The sequence below is a fragment of the Myotis brandtii genome, unplaced genomic scaffold (assembly GCF_000412655.1).
Source record: "Myotis brandtii unplaced genomic scaffold, ASM41265v1 scaffold190, whole genome shotgun sequence".
NCBI lineage: Eukaryota > Metazoa > Chordata > Mammalia > Chiroptera > Vespertilionidae > Myotis > Myotis brandtii.
This window is the reverse complement of record NW_005357076.1, coordinates 4,762,830-4,780,336: the sequence shown is the minus strand read 5'-3', so window position 1 is coordinate 4,780,336 and position 17,507 is coordinate 4,762,830. Positions and strand designations below refer to the sequence as shown.

The 17,507-nt window shown below is 39.9% G+C and overlaps 1 protein-coding gene across 1 annotated transcript in view; it reads right to left on the bottom strand.

The window, feature by feature from the left end:
* Positions 1-10,173, bottom strand: part of CFAP70 (cilia and flagella associated protein 70) — a 113,997-nt gene extending 103,824 nt beyond the window's left edge. The window contains 4 exon segments of the mRNA XM_014538384.1: positions 6,791-6,977; positions 8,166-8,268; positions 9,233-9,282; positions 10,148-10,173. Of these exon segments, the coding sequence (XP_014393870.1) occupies positions 6,791-6,977; positions 8,166-8,228 (250 nt within the window). The 5' untranslated portion in view covers positions 8,229-8,268; positions 9,233-9,282; positions 10,148-10,173.
* Positions 10,174-17,507: the final 7,334 nt, after the last annotated feature.

Here is a 17,507-nt window from a genome sequence, read left to right as displayed (position 1 = left end):
GGGAGGGAGGGAGGGAGGGAGGGAGAGAGGGAGAGAGAGAATCCAAACACATTTAAAAATTCTGCCACAAGAGGGTGCAAGAAGCATGCATGTCCATAGAAGGTCTGCAAAAGCCTCAGCATCCCTAGCAGGGCAAATGGAAGGTATTTCACTCTCCTAAAGGCAGTAAGCAATGACTGGAGGAAGTGACTGCTACTTCAAATGCAAAGACTGCAACGCAAAACCGCAAGGAATATTTTAAAAAAATCAAAGAAAAATGAAACCACAAAAGGATCACAGTAATCTTCCAGGAACTTGCCCCAAACATGTAGATCTGCGTATTACCCAATAAATAATTCAAAATACAAATTTTAAGGAAACTCAATGAGTTAAAGGAAAACACAGAAAGACAATTCAAAGAAACCCAGAGAAGAAAGCATGAACAAAATGAGAAGTTTGACAAAGAGATAGAAATCATAAAAAGAACCAAACAGCCCAGCAAGCATGGCTCAGTGGTGAGCGTTGACCTATGAACCAGGAGGTCATGATTTGATTCCAGGTCAAGACATATGCCCGGTTGCAGGCTTGATCCCCAGTGGAGGGTGTGCAGGAGGCAGCTGATCAATGATTCTCTGTCATCACTGATGTTTCTATCTCTCTCTCCCTCTCCCTTCCTCTCTGAAATCAATATATATATCCTAACAAATTCTAGAGCTGGAGAGTACAATGAATAAAATGAAAAATGCAATAGACAGCACCAACAGAAGAATGAATCAAGCAGAAGAAAGAATCTGTGAGTTAGAAAACAGGAATGTTGAAATTATCCAGTTAGAGAAGAACAAAGATTAAAAAATGAAAAAGAGTAAAGAAAGCCTATGTAATCATGGGATACCATCAAAAGAAATAATTTGTGAAATATTGGAGTTACAGAAGAGAGTGAGAAAGGGGAAAGACAGGTTATTAAAAGAAGTAATGGTGCCCTGACAGGTTTGGCTCAGTGGATAAAGTGTCAGCCTGTGGACTCAAGGGTCCCAGGTTCAATTCCGGTCAAGGGCATGTACCTTGGTTGCGGGCACATCCCCAGTGGGGAGTGTGCAGGAGACCGCTGATCGATGTTTCTAATTCTCTATCCCTCTCCCTTTCTCTCTGCAAAAAATCAATAAAATATATATTTTTAAAAAGTAATGGCTGAGAACTTTCCAAATTAGGGGAACAATTTGAATATCCCAGTTCATGAACCTCACATGTCACAAAAGAAACTCAAAAAGATCTCTCCAAGATACACCACAATAAAACTGTCAAAAATCAAAGACAAAGAGGTATCTTAAAAGTAGCTAGAGAAAAGAAGCTTGTAGAGTTCTCCAGTGAAACTGTCTGGTTCTGGAGAATTCTAATTATGAATTCAATTTCCTTAATAGTTATAGGCCAACTTTATTTCATATAGGATGAGTTGTGGTTAGTGTTTTTCAAGGAACTGGTCCATTTCATTGTCCAATTTATGTATGTAAAGATGTTCATATTTCCTTACTATCCTCTTAATGTCTGCAGCATCTATATTAATTCCCTTTCATTCCCAATATTGATAATTCATCATTTGTATATTCTCTCTCTCTCCCTCCCTCCCTCCTCCCTAGAGATTTGTTGAATTCAATGTTTTCAAATAACCAGCTATTTATTTCATTGATATCCCCTATTTTTCTTTTTCCATTTCATTGATTGCTGATTTTATCTTGATTATTTTCTTCTTTCTGTTTGCTTTGGGTTTCTCTTGCTCTTCTTTATCTTGATTCTTGAAATGAGAGCTTATTGGTTTTAAAATTTTCTTTTTTAATGTATGCATTTAGTGCTATAAATTTTCTCAGCAATGCTGTAGCTATGTCTGACAAATTTTAATATGTAGTATTTTTATCTCCATTCAGTTCAATGGTATGTTTTTTAATTTCCCTTGAGACTTCCTCTTTGACACTTGGATTATTTAAAAGTGCAATTTTAGTTTTCAAGTGTTTAAAGAGCTTCCTATTTCTATTATCGATGTCTACTATGATACTATTATTGTCAGAGAACACATTTGGCATTATTTTCATCCATTTAAACTTGTTAAGTTTATGAGGCAGGATATGGTTTTGGCATATGGTGTGTGGGTTTTGCAATACTGTATATTCTGCTATTGTTGGGTGTTCTGTAAGTATTGATTAGACCTTGTTGATTGATGGTGTTGTTGAGTTTTCCTATATCCTTGCTGATTTTGTCGTTATTTTATAAATTATTGAAAGATGTTTACATCTCCAACTATAATTGTGTTGTCTATTCTGCCTTTCAGTTTTATCAGTTTTACTTCATATATTTTGCAGCTCTGTTATTTGTTGCACACCTACTTAGAATTGCTATGTCCTTTTTGTAGATTTTCCCTTTTACCATTATGTAATGAACTTCTCTGTCTCTGGTTATTTTCTTTGCTAAGTCTGCTTATCTGATGCTAGTGTAGTCACTTCTACTTTGTTTTGATTAGTGTGTGCATGAAATATCTTTTTCTATCCTTTTACTTTTTACTTGACTATATGTTTCTGTTTTGAGTTTCTTATAGACAGAATATGGTTGGGTCATTTTTTTACTCACTCTGCAATCCTGCAGAAATAACCATGTAATTATTAATGTATTAGGGTTTAAGTCTGCTGGGCTTTTTTGTTTGTCCTCTCTTTCATTTCTCTTTTTTTCCCCTGCCTTCCTATGGGTTACTTGAATCTTTTTAAAGAATTCCATTGTGATTTATCAGTAATACTTTTGAATATATCTCTTTGTATAGATTTTTAGTTGTTGCTCTAGGTATTACACTATATCATTACTTATTACAGTCCACATTTCATCATTTCACTAGTTCAAATGAAATATAGAAAGTTTACCTCCTTTTATGTGCCTTTGCCTTTCTTCATGAAATGCTTTCTCAATATACATTTAGAACCACATCAGATAGTCTTATACTTACTTCCAACTGTTGAACACCATTTAGAAAATTCAAGAAGGAAAGCTTGCTTTATTTGTCCAATTTTATGCTTACCATACTCCGTCTTCTTTCCTGGTGTTCCTAGTGCTTTCTTTTACATTTCCTTTATGTTTAGAGAACGTCTTACAGCCATTCTCTTAGGCTAGGTCTGCTAGTGACATATTACAGTATTAGTTTTCTTCCATCTGAGAAAGTCTAGGTTTCTCCTTCATATCTTTTCTCTGGGCATTGGTTTCTGGGTGGACAGTTCTTTTCATTTATCACCTTAGAAATATTATGCCATTTTCTTCGGTCCTCCATGGTTTCTGATGAGAAATTGATGGCTTTTTTATGGTTTTTAAAATTGATTTTTAGAGAGAGGGAGGGAGAGGAATAGAGAGATAGAAGAGAGAAACATCATTGATTGGCTTCTTCCTGCATGTCCCCTGTTAGGGATCAAGCGTGCAACCCGGGACGGGGAATTGAACAGTGATCTCTTGGTTCCTGGGTCAACATTCAATGGCTGAACCATGCTGACCAGGTGAAATTGATGCCATTTTATTTATTTATTTATTTATTTAAATTGATGCCATTTTTATTGTTTTCTTCTGCTCTTAGATTTTTTTCTGTATCTTTAATTTTCATATTTCTTGGTATGAATTTCTTTGAGTATAACCTATTGAGAGTTAGCTCAGCTTCTTGAATCTAGAGTTATATCTCTTGCCAAATTTGGGGAGTTTTCAGGCTTTACTTTTAGCTCCACCCTCTTTCTCTTCTCCTCTCAGACTCCAATGGTACTTTTAAAATATTTGGTCATGGTCCCACAGACCTATGAGGCTTCGTTCATTTTTTTTTTTTAGTCTATTTCCTCTAAATTACTCAGATTGGGTAATTTCTATGGTTCTATATTCCAGTTCACGGATTCTTTCCTCTGTCCCTCCATTCTGCTGTTGAGCCCATTCACTGAGCTTTTCATAGTGGTTATTACATTTTTCAGTTCTAAAATTTCTATTAGGTTTTTTTTTAAATCTTCTATTTTTTTCAAAGACTTCCTATTTCTCTTCTGAGTATTTCTATCTTTTTCATTTGTTTCCAGCATGTTTTACAATTGCTCATTGAAGCATTTTTTTTTTATCATGGCTTCTCTAAAAACTTTGTCTAATAACTCTAACATACCTCTCACTTTAGTATTAATGTACTGATTGTCTTTTTAAATTCACTTTCAGGTCTTCCAGTTCTTGATATGATGAGTGATTTTTCAAGTGAAACCTGGACTTTTAGTATTACATTTTTAAACCTGGATCTTACTTAAACCGTCTCTTTTAGCTGTTTTTTTTTTTTTATAGCACTCCAACAGAGGAACAGGAAGGGCACTGCCTCATTATTGCCAGGTGGAGATAGAAGTATAGGTTCCCCACTCAGCCTCCATACCTGAGGGGAGAGCTCCTCTTTACTGCTGAGGGGGAATGGGAGTTCTGGTTCCTTGCTGTTCTCCACTGATAGCACAGTGGTGTAGACTCATTACCACTAGTATATATATAGTGTTCAGTGAAAAGTCTTGACCGACACTATGTCCCTATGACACCATCCTGGTGGGGAATAGAGGAGCACCTTGTTACTACCAGATTGGGGCAGAAGTCTAGATTTTCCATGTGCTCTCCACTAAAACCACATGGTGGAAGAGGGAGCTCATTACCAGGGGGCATAAAAGTCCTAGCTCCCTACTGGATCTTTTCTGACACCACCTAGCTAGGGTATTGGGGGCACCTAATTTTCAGCTTTATGAGAGTATAAGTCTAGGTTCCCCACTTAGATTGAAGGTGGATGGGACCGCAGTTTCTTTCTATGACATTTGGCTGGAGTGGAGCAGTTGCTGTCTAAAAGTTTTCTGTCTTTCTAGACCGCCCCTTTCCTGGTCTTTTGGTTAGAGACAGCAGATTTTTGTTGGACTTTTTGGTTTGCACCATTAGGGTTTCCAGGTTGCTGGCTTCTTCAGCCTCAAATCTGGGACATATAAGCAAAAAGAAAACCCGAGGACCTCCCCACTGTGTAATTTCTCAGGTCTCAAATTTCCTTCTCTCCACCTTTCAGTCTCTCCTGTTTGTTTTCTATATAATGTCTAAGATTTGTAGCTTCACTTAGTGAGAGGAAGAGGAAAAACTATGTCTATTTCATCTTCTTGGAGATACAATTTCTGTTTTAAATCCTTTTGATTTCTAATGACTGCATTTAAGATTATACAGTAGTCCCCTTATCCATGGTTTCATGTTCTGTGGTTTCAGTGACCCAAGGTCAACCACAGTCTGAAAATATTAAATGAAAATTCCCAGAAACAAACAATGAGTTTTCAATTTCATACCATTCTGAATAGCACAATGAAATCTCGTGCCATCCCACTCTGTCCCACTCAAGATGGGAACCATCCCTTTGTCCAGCATGTCCACATTGTGTTGCCACCTGCCCAATAGGCACTTATTAGCCACCTCTATAACATACCAACTATATCAGAGTATCACAGTACTTGCTTTAAGAAATCATTATTTCACATAACTTTTATTACAGTATATTGTTACAATTGCTCCATTTTAATATTAGTTATTGCTGTTAATCTCTTTCTGTGACAATTTATAAAGTGTATCATAAGTATGTATGCATAGAGAAAAGCATAGTATATATAGTGTGCAGTACTATCTGAGGTTTCAGGTACCACTGGGGGTCTTGGATAAGCACAGACTACTGTATCTCAGTAAGCACTATGTCAGTTAAATCCCACAAGTTTTGATATTTGGTATTTACTATTGATTCTAAATGTTTTACAGTTTTTATTATTTTTTTAATTTTTCCTATGAATTATTCATAAGCATGTCTTAATTTTTCCTAATCGATTCTTTTTTTATCTTTTCGTTATTGATTTCTAATGTTGATGGTTGTATTCTGATCAGAACACGTGGTCCGTATGCTACTGATAATACTGTGTAGTTAGAAATTGTAGCAGTATGAATAAGGAACCCATCCATCCATTTACTCAGTCATTCATTCAACAAACACTTTTTTAGCTCTTTTATGTTCCAGATATTTCTAGGCAGTAGAAGTTCTGAAATAAATAAGATCCAGGCCAGATTTCAAAAATTGCCTCCTCTAGCAAGGGAGGCAAGTTAACAACAGTATGGTGAGTATACAGAAGTATGGCGAGTATACAGAAGTATAGATAGGGTTGCCAAGTAAAATACAAGATGCCCATTAAAATTTTTGAATTTCAGATAAACAATGAATAATTTATTTAGTATAAGTATGTCCCAATTTTGTTTTTTTGTTTTATTTTAAATCTGGCAAACCCTAAAGACAAGAATACAAAAGAAAAGCTCCTAACTCAGCTTAGGAGATGAGGGCTGCAAAGTTTAGTCATATAGCAATAGGTCTTTGATATAAACTCGCTAAAACTAGTAGGTCAGAACCAGAGCAGGTAGCTCTCAAAGTATACCATGTTATACCTAGATTAAAAAGGTAAGGTGTGCCCTAACCGGTTTGGCTCAGTGGATAGAGCGTCGGCTGCGGACTCAAGGGTCCCAGGTTCAATTCCGGTCAACCTTGGTTGCGGGCACATCCCTAGTAGGAGGTGTGCAGGAGGCAGATCATCAATGTTTCTCTCTCATCAATGTTTCTAACTCTCTATCCCTCTCCCTTCCTCTCTGTAAAAAATCAATAAAATATATTTAAAAAAAAAAAAAAAAGCTAAGGTGTCCATCTGTCCCAACAACAGCTACTATACACCTCAGAATCTCCTCATAACATACTCATCTAATTAACATTTTTACAGCCACAAAGACTTACAGAACACAGGCTTGTGGGCGAGGTCATCTAAAGTGATTCCTCCTTCAGGATTGAACTCAAAACTGCTAGTGAAGTTGTATTTTGCAGTTCCTTCTGAAGAAACAGTAATTTTTGCAGAGTCTCCCAGAACTGCCTGATTAAATTCTGCACGAATAAAGGTAACTGGGGTATCTCCTTTAGAACCTTTCTGTTGACAGAAACATATACTTTACAATTATACTCAAATAGAGAATTTTTCTACACATCTGGCAACCCATTTTTACTTGTACTAAATAGCATTTTCCATATTCCCGTATCAAGCTATATTACAAATACAAAAGAAGTAGGTAGGAAGTCATTAAACAAATCTAACTGTAGTATTTAAATGCCAACATTGTATTTAAATGCCATTATGTTGAAGTTTAAAAAAAAATAACACTCATTATGTTTATAAAATTATATTGTAGAACATGTGGAAAAGTGAGAAAAGCGCATAAAAAATAAATTACCTGTAATCTCTAATATGCAAGCACCATTAACATTTTCAAATATTTTTCTAGTGTTTTGTTGTGCATACGTATGTGTATTTCCCTGTGTGTGTGTATATATGCACACATATTTATGTATACCTTTTAAAACAATGTAGAGGACATATATTACATCCTGCTTGGAAAGAGCTTTTTTACTTAATACTGAGTGAATATTTTGCCATTTCATTAGTATTATAATTTTTAGTAGTTATATCATATTGTAGTTTTATTATTTAAATTCATCAAAAGAAATTAACCATAAAGGAAACTCTGGAAGACTTCAGATCCTTTTCAGGAAAAGGGAATGAATTGCTGTCTAGGAAAACAAAAACGACTTCTTATTTTACCTGTTAAATTTAATTTTCAAATTGCCAGGCATTTTATACACACAGTAATCTGAACTGCTGATTCTGGACTATCCATGAGCAACAACGAGAAGGAAGGGCCATTGCTATGTAAAGCCAGTAGATTTGGTGGTACAGGATGATGCAAAACTCCATTCCTTCCCGTGTGCTCCCAACACAGCTTCCCCAACCCACAGATTTTTGACAGAGAGATCTGAGCTCAAAGACAAGTATACTTTCGAGAAGTATGAATAAACTAGGGATTTCTCAGATTTCCAAAAATAACTTTACTGCCCTAACCGGTTTGGCTCAGTGGATAGAGCGTTGGCCTGCGGACTGAAGGGTCCCAGGTTCGATTCTGACCAAGGGCATGTACCTTGGTTGCGGGCACATCCCTAGTAGGAGGTGTGCAGGAGGCAGCTGATCAATGTTTCTCTCTCATCGGTGTTTCTAACTCTCTATCCCTCTCCCTTCCTCTCTGTGAAAAGTCAATAAAATATATTTGAAGAAAAATAACTTTACCAATTCATATCCACCTATCACAGTGATCTGCACAGGCTTTCCTGCTGATGCGATCTGCTCCATATCAGCACTTGAACAAAGTCCCTCAGGTCTTCTTTGGTCCCTGCAAACATAATGAATGAACCTGTCCCCTCATGTCCCGACGCTGCATAAGTACTCACATTACTCATAACCAACACCAGGGGAGAACTTAGGGAATTACAATAGTCCAGCACTGTTTTGTGGCCTTTCCAACCTTTGCTGCTAGACAGGCAGGGCTTTAGGAAGCTGGTCACAAGGATGATTCCACTGATTAGTGCTAAAAAGATCCTAATACATGTAACTTACCCATGAAGCACAAATTATCACAAGACAGAGAGGGTAGAATGCCATCTCCCCAACTCCCATTCCCCAAATCCTCCATAGTGCTCTTTGGTAGCTTTTATTTTAATGTGCAAAACTACACTCGAAGGTTATTTAATCTCTCAGATAGATAGATAGATAGATAGATAGATAGAGATAGATAGATAGATAGATAGATATGGAAAAAAGCAGACACAGCGAATGGTTAGTCCACTGGAAAAAGTCCTGACATATGTCTTATTTAGTCAAAGATGTTTTCTAATTATTTTACAACACCAAGGACACCATTTCAAAAATAAATTGGATATCTGTGTGTTTTTTAAGGTCATGTTTTCTGACTCAATTCAAAATAGAACTTAATGCAATTCAAACGTTTACTTAGGATATACTACGCTAATTGTGTCTAGTACTGGTGGTACAAAATAATGAGATACCTTCCTGCTGCCTCAGACTTTAAAATTATTCTGCCTCTTCACAGCTCCGCCTTCATTTTCCCATTCACCTAAAAGTCTCATATCACTTGTTCAACACCATGTCTCCAGGCCTAAGTGGCCCTGACAACCTAGCACGGTTTACATTTGAAATGACCTTTTGCATTCGTTTTCTTCTTTCCTTTTCAAGAGCACCACATGAATTAGGTCTTTACTAGCCTGACCCTGGACAAATGCCTAATTTCTCTGAGCCGCAGTTTCACCTTCTGTAAAATGGATAATAAAATTTCTGACCTGTTTCACCTTTGTCGTGAATAGCCACTGTAATAGTAAACGTGTTTAACCTATGAAGCAAAGCACAAATGGCATTATTAATATTCACCGCTTTTCTGAACGCTCAGTTACCCCCTTAAAGACAAGCAGTCGCCCTAGCTGGTGTGGCTCAGTGGACAGAGCCTCCGCCTGCGGACTGAGGGGTGTCCCGGTTGGGTTCCCGTCAAGGGCATGTACCTCGGTTGTAGGCTCAATCCCTGGCCCTGGTCAGGGCGTGTGGGGGAGGCAACCAATCGCTGTGTCTCTCTCACATCAATGTTTCTCTCTCTGTGTGTATCTCCCCCCTCCTTCCCGCTCTCTGTAAAAAAATCAATGGAAAAATATCCTTGGGTGAGGATTAACAAAAAATAAAAATAAAAAACAAGTAATCTGTCATTCATATTCACAGCCTCTCAGGGCCTGGCACCACGCCTGTTCTGCAAGAGGCATTAGCGGCATATTGTTGAGTAACGAATGCAAGAAATAGGGCTCATTGCAAGTTATGGTCAGGGCCATCAGGCGGGGACTCCTAGCGCCCACACCCGGCGCGCATTCCTTGTCATCTGCTCAGAAGAAGGCGCAGGAGAAGCGTCCCTTAGGAACCAGTTAGAATCTGTCAGATGAAGGAGCCGACGGGAGGAGTGTGGTCTGCGGCGGGGCGCCGTCTGCGCAAAGCCCAGGGGTCTCTGTCCCGCTTTGGGTGGGAGGCCTGGGCTTGGCGGGGCGTCGCTTTAGCGGGGTCGGTGGCGTTTGGGTGCGTTTGGGGGGTGCAGCCGCGCAGGGATGCGCTTCAGCTCAGCCACTGCTGAGAGCGGAGACTGCGGTAACGGGGTGTGGCCACAGGGCGGGGTGGGGAGCCCGGGAAGAAGGGGTTTTCTGAGGAGACAGCTGTCTTACCTGCGACAGCCACGGCTGTGTTTTCGCAACTATAGCAACCAATGACCTCTCGCGAGAACTTAGTTTCTGCAGTTACCAGACGTTTCCCCCCCAAGACTCGCGATAACGTTTGGGGGCAGAACCGGCCCGGTGGGAATGTGAGTTTCTGCGCCTGCGCGCCGGAACGCGTGCTGATTGGCCCCCGCAGTCCTGTCTCCACGGCGGCACTTTCCCTCGGCAGAAGTTAGGGTTCGGTGCAAGGTTTTCCGCCTTTTAATTTTGCTTTCTCAGCTCTTGTCTTTCACTACCCCCACGTAAATAGAAGGGATAGAAAAGGAAATTTATGTAAAGATAAAACCTTTATTAAATGTTTGTGAAAACAGGTCATTTAAATCTTTCTCCGTGAAAAACTCAGCTAAGACAGTATTTTAAAAGCGAGCCTGACTCTCAGAGTGCAAAACGCTGCTTCTAGTGCTTAGTATTTACACAATACACAGCCTTGAAGTACATGATGTTATGAAAGATTTCAAGACAGTTCAAGTGTAACATTAGAGTTGAAATAGCAAAACACAATAGCAAACACCTGGGAAGAACCCAAGTGCCCATCAGCAGAAGAGTGGATGAAGAAACACATATATTCACAAAATAGCATCTTACACAGCAGTCTCAGCACGGAGGCACCTTAGCAGGATACATACATTAAAATGTTGCAATCTTAACAGCCAGCTGGAAGGGGCTCCACAAGCCAAACCTGAGCATCAGAATAAGCAGTGATAAGAACGAATGACAATCCATTAAGTAAAATAAGAATACACAAGTTCACATTGATCTAAATAAATGGAAAGGACAGCTCTAACCGTAGGATGCCACTCAATAATGAAGAGGAAATGGTGGAAATAGAGAATTACCATTTGGCACCCACTGTAAAGGTGTTAATGATTCAAGCAGAAATCTTCAATTGTTGATCGGTGGAGGTTTGATGAGGGATAGGATAGTAGCATGATTTTTGAAATACTAATCAATCACAAAGGGGAAAACTAGATAGTTGAAGAAACCAACATGATCAGGTTATCAAGGTTAACATCACCAATGTCGGGAGGAGTCTGATGAGACTCACAGAGAAAAGGCGAAGCATCATTTTTAGGTTTTCCTGCCATGAGGGACCCAAATTTGTAGGCCATCCTATAGAACAGTGATGGCAAACCTTTTGAGCTCAGCATGTCAGCATTTTGAAAAACCCTAACTTAACTCTGGTGCCGTGTCACATATAGAAATGTTTTGATATTTGCAACCATAGTAAAACAAAGATTTATATTTTTGATATTTATTTTATATATTTAAGTGCCATTTAACAAAGAAAAATCAACCAAAAAAATGAGTTCGCGTGTCACCTCTGACATGCGTGTCATAGGTTCGCCATCACTGCTATAGAAAGTAAGGCCTATACTCTTTTTTTTTTCAGTTTTAAATTTTATTACTTCGTAAAAATCTTTCCTTTTTCTGTTCCTTTCCTCCATTTGACATCAGTAAAAGTTTGAAACATCACGAAATTGATTTGGCTGTAAATGGAGAAATGGTACCAGGGACCCAAACAAAGTGAAATGGAAAAACCCAAAGGACAAAACAGAAAACCCTTAAATACACCCAAAGTTTGGTCTCGGGGGCTCACACATCACACAAGAACCGTCAATGCAACCCCCATGTAATGTGACCCCTTGCAGAGCTGTCGGACCCACACCGACACAGGAGCCCGCAAACAACATCTTTCGTTAATTAACACAGCAAGGGTGACACTAGGTAACTTTTTTTTTTTTTTTAAATACAGAACATGGTACACAGGGTCCCAAGATGGCCCTGTATAAACCCCTCGTGGAGACTTGAGCCAAGCACTGGCTGTTTATAAAAATATTGTGTTGCTACAAAAGTATAAATTAATGCTCCCGGTATTAAGAAATATTAAACACATAAAACTTATAAGGATTAAGAAAAATATTCATTAATACCTGTAGAAAACTCTGAAGGCCTGTACTCTTTAACACTGTCAAGGATATGAAAGACTTGGAACTGCTCCAGACTAAAGGAGTCTCAAAATACATGACAACTAAATGCAATATATATTCTCCTAGAGCATTTTGGATGAGAAGTGAAAAGGGACATTGTTGGGACGGTGGGGGAAATGTGAATGGGCTTCGTGGACTGGATGGTAGTGTTGTGCCAATATTGATTTCCTGATGTGGAAGGTCATTGACTGTCATGTAGGAGAGTGACCCTGTTTGGGGGAAAATACACATGGGAGTGATTAGGAGTGACAGGACACCATGTCTGCTGTGGGCTCTGTTAACCCTCCAAAGGTCCAGAGAAAGGCTCACAACAAGAGTTATGCACACGTACACACATACAGAGTGAGCAATGAACCAGTAAAATGTTAACTACTTCAAAACCTGGGTGAATAGGGACATGGGAGTTCTTTACACTGTTTTGGGCACTTTTCTATACATTTGAAATTACTTTAAAACAAAATTTTAAACTATACATACCGCTCTGTGGTAAGTGAATTCTAAAATTAATATGGAGATGCAAGGGACCCAGAATAGCCAACACAATCTTGAAAATGAACGTAGTTGGAAAACACACACTTCCCAATTTCTAACTTATTATAAAGCTCCTGTTATCAAGTAATCTAGTACAGAAATCAAGGTCTAAGGATAAAAATATAAATGGAATCAAACTGAGAGTTCAGAAATAAACCTTTATATTTATGGTTGGTTTTTGGCATAATGGTGTCAAGACAATTCAATGGGGAAAGAATAGTCTTTTCAATAATGCTGGGACAACTGGATATAGAAATGCAAAAGAAAGAAGATAACACCTACCTCACACCACGTATAAATATTAACTAAAATGTCAACGACTTCAATATAAGAACCAAAGCTATAAAAGTTTTGAAAAAAACATAAGGGTAAATCATCCTGAGCTTGGCAATGGTTTCTTAGACACAACCCCCAAAAATACAAGTAACAAAAAAAAGAGAGAGAGAAAGAAATTGTACTTCGTCAAAATTTTAAAGTTCTGTGTATCAAAGGACACAATCGAGAAAGTTAAGACAACCCACAGAATGGGAGAAAATATTTGTAAATCTAAATTGTGTGTGCACGTGTGTGTATGTATACAGGGTGGGGCAAAAGTAGGTTCACAGTTGTGAATACATTAAAGTTTATTTTTGTATTATTAATTATTGTACTATTTTCCAAATGAAAACTGTAAACCTACTTTTTGCCCACCCTGTATATAATTTTTAATATTTTTAAAATCGATTTCGGAGAGGAAGGAAGAGGGAGAAAGGGATCGAAACATCAATGAGAATCATTGATCTGCTGCCTCCTGCACGCCCCCTACTGGGGATCAAGCCCGAAACCTGGGCATGTGTTCTGACTGGGAATCAAACCGGTAACCTCCTGGTGCTTGGGTCAGTGCTCAACCACTGAGCCACACAGGCCAGGCGTATATGATTTTTTGTATGTTATGTTGCATCATAAAAAAGCATTCTAGATAGGAGATCCCCTCTCTGAGAAGCCAGTTCTTACAGATGGCAAAGGGCCCAGCCAGGAGCATGTCTTTGATATGCAAACTAACCAATCCAGAGCTACACCTCCAGTGTCTGGCTCTGCACCCCAGGAAGCTATCATTTCTCTACCTTAATCACCCCAGGGCCAGTTACCAGGCAACTGAAGGCCACCCACATTTATTCAAACTAGCCAACCCTAATCTGCTTGCCTCGCCCTCCCTCGCCTTTCCCTCAGACCCCCCAATAAAGGCCATTCCTAAGTACTCCCCCAGGCTCCTGACCACCCTGGCATCTTTCCCATGTGACCCTGTGTGTGCAGTGCCCCCCGTCGCTAGGACATTTGAGTATAATAAATTGTTTTTCTGAGCCTCTATTGTGTTTCCTTTTGTGGCTGCACCTGTCAGTAAACCAAAATTAATTTTAGACTGTAATAAAGAAAAGCATTTATGTGAGCAAAAGGAGTTGCCGCGTGGAGACAGATTCAAGTAACAACCTAAATTGTGCTCCACCAAGACAAAGGGGTGGGCCACCTTTTATAGCAAAAGTTCCCGCCCAGGTTCTGAATTAGGTCAGTTTTTTTTGCAAATGAGGTATCCAAATTGTACAGTTCTAATTGGAGGGCAGGTCTCGGTCCGTTGGTAGAAAAATGAAACCAGGGTTTCCCTGCAGTGGTTGATGCAAGCAGGTCATAGTGTGGGAAGCCAAGAGTTCAGTCTGAGGTTCTTCCTGGTATACAGAGAATGTGAGACGCCCCTGACAAAGAACCCTTAGACTCTTACCATGCATAAAATTTGGGCCTTCAGTTTAAAGCAGGTTAGTAGAAAGCTAGGAAAATTCCCTGGCAAGTGGAATGGGGAAACTGAGACAGTTAAACAAACATCCGAGCAATTAACAGCCAGCTAATAAATCACAAGACCCCATCCACCCTAACCAAGTGTTACTGGAAAGGGACCAGGACCAAGGCAGGTCTGCCCTGGCACAATCTGTGATGTGTGGGTTCTTGACTTCATGCAGGGAAGATTTCATGAAATGAGTCCAGGTAGTTTTGAGAGTACGTTTATTAAAGCTGGGGGCAGTGAAACAAAGCAAGGGCTTGAGATGGAAGAGGCAAGATCTTAGCAACAGGAATGAGCCTAGGTAGAGCTGCCTTGGCCCTTCGGAAACATGAGGAAGAGCCAGGCCTAGGCAAGGCTGCCTCAGCCCTTGAGAAAGGAAATCACAGAGGCAGAAGGGACCCATGCTGGGTGGCATGGACTCAGGAAACAAGTTAGAGGCAAAAGGAGGGACCTTGGAGACAGGTTCAGGGAGTTAGCCTGAGATGAGTTGTCGCTGCTCACTGCTCCCCCAGGTTGCAAGTCTCCTGGGAACCTTTAGAGCTTAAGAAAAAGAAAGCAAAGATACATGCCTGAGGAAAGAGGGGGGATGAAGGCACAGGCCTGCTCAAGGGAGAGAGTGTGCTGGGTCCTTTGATATGCTGATGCATCAAAATGGTCATTCTCTGGTCAGTTTCACCTTCAAAGAATGTCACGAGTTCTTGCAGGTTTGGCTCAGTGGATTGAGCATGGGCACTCAAACTGAAGGGTCCCAGGTTCGATTTCAGTCAAGGGCATATACCTCAGTTGTAGGCTCAATCCCTGGCCTTGGTTGGGGCACATGTGGGAGGCAACCAATTGATGTTTCTCTCTCTGTGTCCCCCCGCCCCCCTCCACACTCTCTAAAAATCAATGGATGAGGATTAACAACAACAAAAAGCAACAACAAAAAAGAATGTCTCCAGAAAGGGACTGGGATCAAGGTTGGTCTGCGCTCTGCACTGTCTGGAATGTGTAAACCATTTGCTTCTAAGTGTCCTTGGTTAGGGAAGGGAAGATCTTGTAATTTTATTAGCTGGCTGCAAATTCCTGGGCCATCTGTTTAGCCATCTATCTGAGTTTCCCCAATCCACTTGCCAGGGAATTTTCCTAGCTTCTTACTAACCTTCCTCACAAGGACACTGAGGAACAAATGGTTTACATCTCTCCTCCCCAACCAGAGAAACTTAAATCAGCCTAGTCAGTCAGGGAGGTAACAGAGACCCAGTTAGTGCCATTAGTGCCAGCCAAACAGAAGAATGGATAAAGTCAGAGGAATAAATAACAAAACAACAACAACACATCAGAGCCAGACAAATCCAAGATAGAGGTGAAGCTGACCAGAGGATGATCTGAAACCCCTCCATACACCGGTTTTGGTGCATCAGCATATTAGAGGACACACCGGGAAGGCTGATGAATATTCTGTTGAGATCCTCCCCGTAGACTCCCCTAAAATTCCCACTTTTAGAAAACAGATAAAAACCCTCAAGACAAAGGTCCCAGTGCATGCATGCCCTCCCTTGAGCATGCCCAGGGCTCCCTTTCTTCAGGTGTGAACTTCCTTTCTCCTAAGCTCCAAGGGCCCTCCTCTTGCCCAGCTTTTCAGTGAGCCAAAAGCAGCCCCACCTTGGCTCACTTCTGTGACTATGACTTTCATTAGTGAGTCTAGGCAGCCCGACCTAGCTCACTTCTGTTACTGTGACCTCCTTTCCCGAGTCTACTTCTATCCTAAAGCCTACCTTTGTTTAATTATCCCAAGCGTTAATAAACATACTGTAAATATCACCTGGACTCGTGCCTTCAATTCTTTCCTTGAAGAAGTCAAGAACCCACATATCTCAGACCGTGCCACAGCAGACCTGCCTCAGCCCAGTCCCTTCCTGGTGATAAGTTGACCATGGGGAGTACATCTCAGGAGATAAATTTCTTGAGCCCACATGACTGACCATATCATAAAATACAAAACAAAAATCATATCTGGTAAGTGTCTACTATCCAGAATATATAAATAACCCTACAACTCAACAATAAAAAGACAACACAATCTAAAAATGGGCAAGGTATTTGAATAGACATTTTTCTAAAGGAGATATGCAAATGGCCAATAAACACAAGGAAATAGCTCATTAGTCATTAGGGAAATGCAAATCAAAACCACAAAGATACCCTACACAGTTTGGCTCAGTGGATAGAGCATCGGCCTACGGACTGAAAGGTCCCAGGTTCGATTCCAGTCAAGGACACATGCCCAGGTTGCAGGCTCAATCCCCAGTAGGGGGCATGCAGGAGGCAGCCGATCAATGATTCTCTCATCATTGATGTTTCTCTCTCTCTCCCTCTCCCTTCCTCTCTGAAATCAATAAAAATACATTAAAAAACAAAAACACAAGAGATAGATAATGATAGTGATGATGAAAATGAGGAGAAATTAGAAACCTCATTTGTTGCTGGTAGATGCTACTGCTTTGGAAAACCATTTAGCAGATCCTCAAAAAGTTAAACATGACGATATCATATGATCCAGCAAGTCCTAGTTCCATAGCCAAGAGAAGTGAAACATGTATCCTCCCAAAATTTGTACAAGAATGTTCATAACAGTATTATTCATAATAACCAAAAAGTGAAAACACCCCAAATGTCTATCAATTAATGAAGGTATAAAATGTATAATCTAAACAATGGATTATTCAGCCATTAAATACATGAAGTATTGATTTATGCAACAATAGATCTTAAAAAACAGTATGCTATTTGCAAGAAGCCAGACATAAAGGGCCACATATTATATTATTTCATTCAGATGAAAAGCCCCAAATAGGCAAATCCAGAGAGAGAGAGAGACCGTATAGATTAGTGATTGCCATGAGCTGGACAGGAGGGGGAATGAGGAGTATAAAGTTAATTGAACCTGGGACTCTTCAGTTCGAGGGCCACTGCTCTATCAAACTGTCTAGGGCTAAAT